Source organism: Salvelinus namaycush, unplaced genomic scaffold, assembly GCF_016432855.1.
Source record: "Salvelinus namaycush isolate Seneca unplaced genomic scaffold, SaNama_1.0 Scaffold237, whole genome shotgun sequence".
Classification (NCBI taxonomy): domain Eukaryota; kingdom Metazoa; phylum Chordata; class Actinopteri; order Salmoniformes; family Salmonidae; genus Salvelinus; species Salvelinus namaycush.
Genome location: NW_024059197.1, coordinates 219,170 through 225,020, shown reverse-complemented (window position 1 = coordinate 225,020; position 5,851 = coordinate 219,170). Strand labels below are relative to the sequence as shown.

General features: G+C 41.8%; 1 protein-coding gene across 1 annotated transcript; it reads right to left on the bottom strand.

Moving 5' to 3' along the window:
* Positions 1 to 1,014: 1,014 nt before the first annotated feature.
* LOC120038728 (iroquois-class homeodomain protein IRX-6-like) lies at positions 1,015 to 4,851 on the bottom strand. The gene is made up of 6 exons (XM_038984396.1): positions 4,807 to 4,851; positions 3,673 to 3,936; positions 3,267 to 3,376; positions 2,677 to 2,972; positions 1,332 to 2,048; positions 1,015 to 1,121 (listed from the first exon to the last, which is right to left on the bottom strand). The coding sequence occupies exons 1-6, from the start codon at positions 4,849 to 4,851 to the stop codon at positions 1,015 to 1,017; spliced, it is 1,539 nt and encodes a 512-aa protein (XP_038840324.1).
* Between the last annotated feature and the right edge of the window lie 1,000 nt (positions 4,852 to 5,851).

The following is a 5,851-nucleotide window of genomic DNA, read 5'->3' as shown; positions in this document are numbered from 1 at the left end:
ACCACAATCAACAATTTCTCCAGGTCGACACACACACAATAGACAATTCCGATCCCAACTCAATAAATCCCACTCTTTTAGCGAACAGAAAGACCAACAACAAGCTAAGTAGTTCTCCCTTAAATCAGGTAAAAATAGCACACAACCACAGTTGAAACAATACATACATGTAACAAAATATTGAAATGACACATACGAAATAAATACATGAACAGATGAGGAATCAAATAATAAATACACAAATAAATAAATAACATTGCTACACTACGATTGCCCATTGCATACATCATGAATTGACCGTCAGTTCCCATACCGTTGCATTTGAAAGTCTTGCATAAAGTCATCGTCAACACCATAAAAACAACGTTGTGCAAAATGATGGCAGCTTCCACAGTTTGGACAGGGCTCATCGAGCTTTGACTGCGGAGCGCCGCGGTTCCCAGGTGTAAGGTAGGTAGGATGTCCGATGCTCGTCATCCCAAGTCTTTATAGTGCATAGCCTAATACCGGCTAAATAAAAGTCCCACTGTGTAATGACTGCGTGTCCATCAACCTAAGGGGAAGAGAGAGAAAAAAGAAAAACTCGTTAATTATTGATATCTATTACAATATCAAGCCTCGTAAAAGAACATACCTTCTAATATAAAATCATTAGTCAAATGTAGAAGTATTTGCTTAACTATAGACTGACATATGTCTTCAGGTAATCCAATAACATATTCACTTTATAGACAAGATCACATATGTAATACCTGTGTTAGTAGAGAAAAGTTTCAGTACAACTGGTGTAATCCAAATGATTGGATTAGCAGATGATGGTTAGATGCTTTGTTGAATAATATACAAGTTGAATGTGTGTGTGTGTGTGTGTGTGTGTGTGTGTGTGTGTGTGTGTGTGTGTGTGTGTGTGTGTGTGTGTGTGTGTGTGTGTGTGTGTGTGTGTGTGTGTGTGTGTGTGTGTGTGTGTGTGTGTGTGTGTGTGTGTGTGTGTGTGTGTGTGAAGGCTCACCTTCCTCACCTCTTCATCACAGGTCTGAAGGCAGTGACCTTGTCATCCTGCAGGGTCACACATGTGTCACTGAGTTCCGAGGGCTCTGTCTCTGCCTTCCCACTGGAGAATCCTAGACAACAACAGAAACCACACTGTAAAAAACTTGCTGCAGCCAGGTAATATTGCATTGTATAGCCATTTATTTGTCAATATTATTTTTGATAGTAGTGAAAGAGATGTGCATTTCTGAAACACATTTCAATATTGTATATCTTTACACTGGTAATTTCACAATTACAATCGTTCAAAATTGAACACAAGTTTCACAACACGTACATACCTTCGATAGTGGAGTACTGGCATGAGTCTGAAAGCGCAGGATAGGAGGAACAGTGCAGTTGGAGGGCCTTGTGGTTGTAGCTGCCTGCACTATAGACCTTAGATTGCAACAAGGGGCCCTCCTGGAAAGGGTTCTCAGCATTGGATATGTTAGTAGGATCCTGGAGGCCCCTGAGGGGCCCACACTGTCCGGTACCAGTCACTGGTAGCCTGGTCCCCTGTAGCTGGCAGTCTCCCAGCATGCTCCCTGTCCGGAGCTCTGGGGCCCCGTGGTGAGCAGAGCCCAGGATGACCCCCGTGGCCGCTGTACGCGCCAGAGACCAGATCCTCGGCTTGTCCCGGTCCGACACCTCGAAGTGTGACAGGGACACAGTGTGAGTGCCCGTGGGGATGGTGGTGGTGGTGGACGGGGGCTTGGACGTCACCAGTGGATCAAGGAAGTCCGACGGCATGGCGGGTAGAGAGGGCAGGGCGGGTAGGCTCCTGATACCACATGGGAATGAGTGGTGGAAGCTGTTGGGCAAGGAGAGGGAGAGCTCTGAGCTGCAGTCTCTCTTTGGAGGGCCTCCAGGGCCAACACCACCACCGGACATGGCCCTGTGGAGGTCCTGTTGTTCCTCGGGGCCCCTGGGGGCCATCTTCTCACAGTCACTGTCCAGCTTGTCACAGTCCTCGTCCTCCATGTCCTCTAGGTCACTCAGATTAAGGTCTTTCTCATCTTTACACTCACTGGAATCTGAATGATGAAATATACAGGAATATTACTGGTGATATTAGGAGTAGAAGCAGTATCATTTTCACTGGAATCTGAATTGTCAAATACACACAACATGACATGTGAAATAGTAGTGATATTCAGGAGCAGAAGCTGTCATTTTAATCAATTCACATATTTTTGTTATTGTAGGTGATGTGGATTAGTTTAAGAGGAAGCAAGCTACTGTAAATCGTGTTATTGACTGTGTTATTGTAGGTGATGTGGATTAGTTTAAGAGGAAGCAAGCTACCGTAAATCGTGTTATTGACTGTGTTATTGTAGGTGATGTGGATTAGTTTAAGAGGAAGCAAGCTACTGTAAATCGTGTTATTGACTGTGTTATTGTAGGTGATGTGGATTAGTTTAAGAGGAAGCAAGCTACTGTAAATCGTGTTATTGACTGTGTTATTGTAGGTGATGTGGATTAGTTTAAGAGGAAGCAAGCTACTGTAAATCGTGTTATTGACTGTGTTATTGTAGGTGATGTGGATTAGTTTAAGAGGAAGCAAGCTACTGTAAATCGTTGTGCAAAACTCTAAGATGTTTTTTAATATGCTTTGCTAGACGGAAGAGGGAAGAGGATGTGTACCTTTGGTGACACAGTCTTGGTCACTTTTATCCAGGTCGTCCTTCCTGTCGTCCCCAGCCTTATTCTTTGGAGACCAGGTCATCTTGTTCTCCTTCTTTAGCCTCCTCCTGGCGTTGGCGAACCAGGTGGAAACTTGGGTGAGGGTCATTTTGGTGATGATGGCCAGCATGATCTTCTCCCCCTTGGTGGGGTAGGGATTTTTCCTGTGCTCGTACAGCCATGTCTTCAGGGTACTGGTGGTCTCACGTGTGGCATTCTTCCTCCTGGCTGACCCATTAAAGTCCATAGTCCCATACCTGGTAGTAATAGCAGACAACACATTAGCCGTTAGCAACGTTAGCATATAAACTCATAAACTATTCACCCAGACCCATGGCACTCCTGGAGTGTTGTCTGAAAAATAGACTATACAGCTCTGCTCTATCTAGCAGTATAGAGCTGCATAAATTGTGACTTTTGCTCTGGAGGTGTGAGATTCCTTGAATGTAAGTTATTACTCATGCATAACAGGGTGCTATATGGCTTTATTACACTAACAAGGAATAGCTGAGCTGATGCACTACAGATAAGGAATGTGTGGGGTTCCATACCTGTCATATTGGTACTGGCCCAGTGAGTGGTCATAAGGATAGTAGGTGGCAGGTTGACTTATGCCAGAATGCAGAGTGCCTGTGCCATCCTTCATTTCATACTGTGGATTCTGAAATAACAAAACAACTTTATGAAGCACTTAGGTAACTTTATTTGTTTCTAAATAAGTTTATGTAAATTGTGTGCTACTTTACTCCCTTCCAAATTGAAACATAATAGGCTACTGGTAGCCTAAATATGAGTATTTTTAAAACTGCAAAGTCTATTCGACCCATCTATCAGGCAGACATGCTACTCAAAGTAATTTCAATAACGAAATACTTGGAGAGTAATTTTGATCAGCATCCATCTTGATCGATCACATCCCAGCCACCCCCATCCACTATTAGATTAAACGGGATGTACCAGAGATGAGTAGATAGCAGCGGAAGGCTCGGCGCTGTAGGGGAAGTAGCTGGCATAGTTCTGGCTGGCGGCGGCCGCGGCAGCGTAGGGCGAGCTATACATCCCTAGTGCCGCGTTGAGCTCCGTCCGTGTGCTGGACAGGAGCCGGTTCTCGTAGGAAGGGCAGCAGAAGGTAGCAGGAGTCTGGGTACCGCTCGTCCCGTCAGAGACCGACCTGGAAATCGAATCGCAGCAAGTCGTACTGGGGTTTGCCGACACGAAAAACTGCATGAAGAGAATTGTGGAGGATAGACATGTCATTCGTGTTTGACGTATGAGCTCTGTTGTATTCATATCTAGAATATATTTTAACATGGTTTTGAGATAAAGGACAATTCAGGTAAGATGGAGACTAGCTATAAACGCGTGCTGTGTGTCTGCCTAATTTGATTAACAGTTTTAGAATCGCATTTGACATAATATCCAGGTGAAATCATAAGGTACCATTTTGGAAATAATGTGTTTCAGTTCATTTAGCTTTTTTATTTTATAGAAAAGGAATTCCCAAAGTATTCATACACTGCCTGACTAAGCTATTGTAGGCTACTGAAATTTGATGAAAACAAAGGATCTACAACTTTTAATACTCTTAGAGTAAAATAACTTATTTCTAGTTGAATCAAAGTTCTGAGAACTTTTATTGCATACATTTGTCCAGTTGTCCCCAAACAAATATATTTAAACGATAAATCCATACGGCTACTTCACGTTTTCTAAATACTAGTTATTGTCAATACCAAATTCAGAGATCTCTGACTGAAAGATAAAGTTGGGAAGGTTCACTGTTAACTTCAAAGCGCAATTAGGCTACACAGCGGAGCTATAGCGTAGTAATAAACACAGGTCTTTTGTCAGATCAAAACAACACGTGAGTACATTCATAATTCAATTAAATTGGACCTGTGTTTATGTCTGTCGATATTTTGATTAAACAAAAGCGTCACCTGCAAATAGCTGTCAATATTTTGAAAGCAACCATTCAGTGCTGCATCTAGATTATAGAGTGAGCTGTTCAAATTAAAATAATGCTAGTTTGTTTACATATTTGTCACATTGAAATTGAGAGAGGATAAAAGCATGTTGATATTGTCTTACCTGTGAAGTTGCACTGTAAGGATATCCAAACTGAGAGAAAGACATAGCTGCTTCTTTTGTTAACATCAGGAATATTCTTCACCCTTGATCGATTGTAACCAATTCTACTTCAAATCCACCTTCTTACACACATTTCCACGCACGGCCTCTCGCTCAATAATAGATGATTGCACTTAGGAGGGAGAGTTGAGGCTGGTACCAACAGCTGCAGATAGTTTTATATATGAATAATCCCCCGAAGGAAATGATAAGAAAATGAAATTAAGCGTCATTAAGTACAAACATTGTTGTTGTATTAGCTGAAGAAGGCTTAAAGGATAACGTAAGACTTGCAAGATATGGACTCTGCTTGTGCTATTATTTGTGCCTCTATAGTTCTTTAGCATTCACCCATGCAAGGGTATCAGTGTGACGTCATTGTAATCCCGGAACGACAGGACAGCAAGGATAGAATAATGTCTTTGCCAATCACATCTAACATCGCGTTTTCTTAAGGTGTTCTGTGCACTCCCCGTGTCCCCTCGGCTTTGTGCAGTAGTCTTCTTCACTTGCTTCACTGATAAGAGTATAAAGGAAAGGGGTTGTTTTGGTACAGTTATGGAACTGTCAGATAGATCAACGCTCTTGATGCGTATCATGTCCAATTATAAAATAATACCAACTGAAATGACCACCAAGCATATTTTGTTATTATTATGCGTAGAATAATACATATTTATTTGGACAATATTTGAACTGAAAGCCTTCAGTTGTGTTTTCTTTCATTTGGGATATCTGATTCTTTGCTATTTCTTATCAGCATCTTCATCATAAAATAATCTTAAACAATAATACATATTTATCCAAACAAAAAAATCTTCATTTGAAGACACTATACCTCACTCACTTATTCTGTCTTTTTTACATAGGGATTTTGGGATTATGAATATCTAAAAGTGAAAACAAGTGAACACCAATCGTGGATTTAACGCGTTTTTACGACCTCTGTGCGCCTCTATCTGTCCGGTCAGAGGTGTAAGACCGACTTAATGACGATGATGTTTCA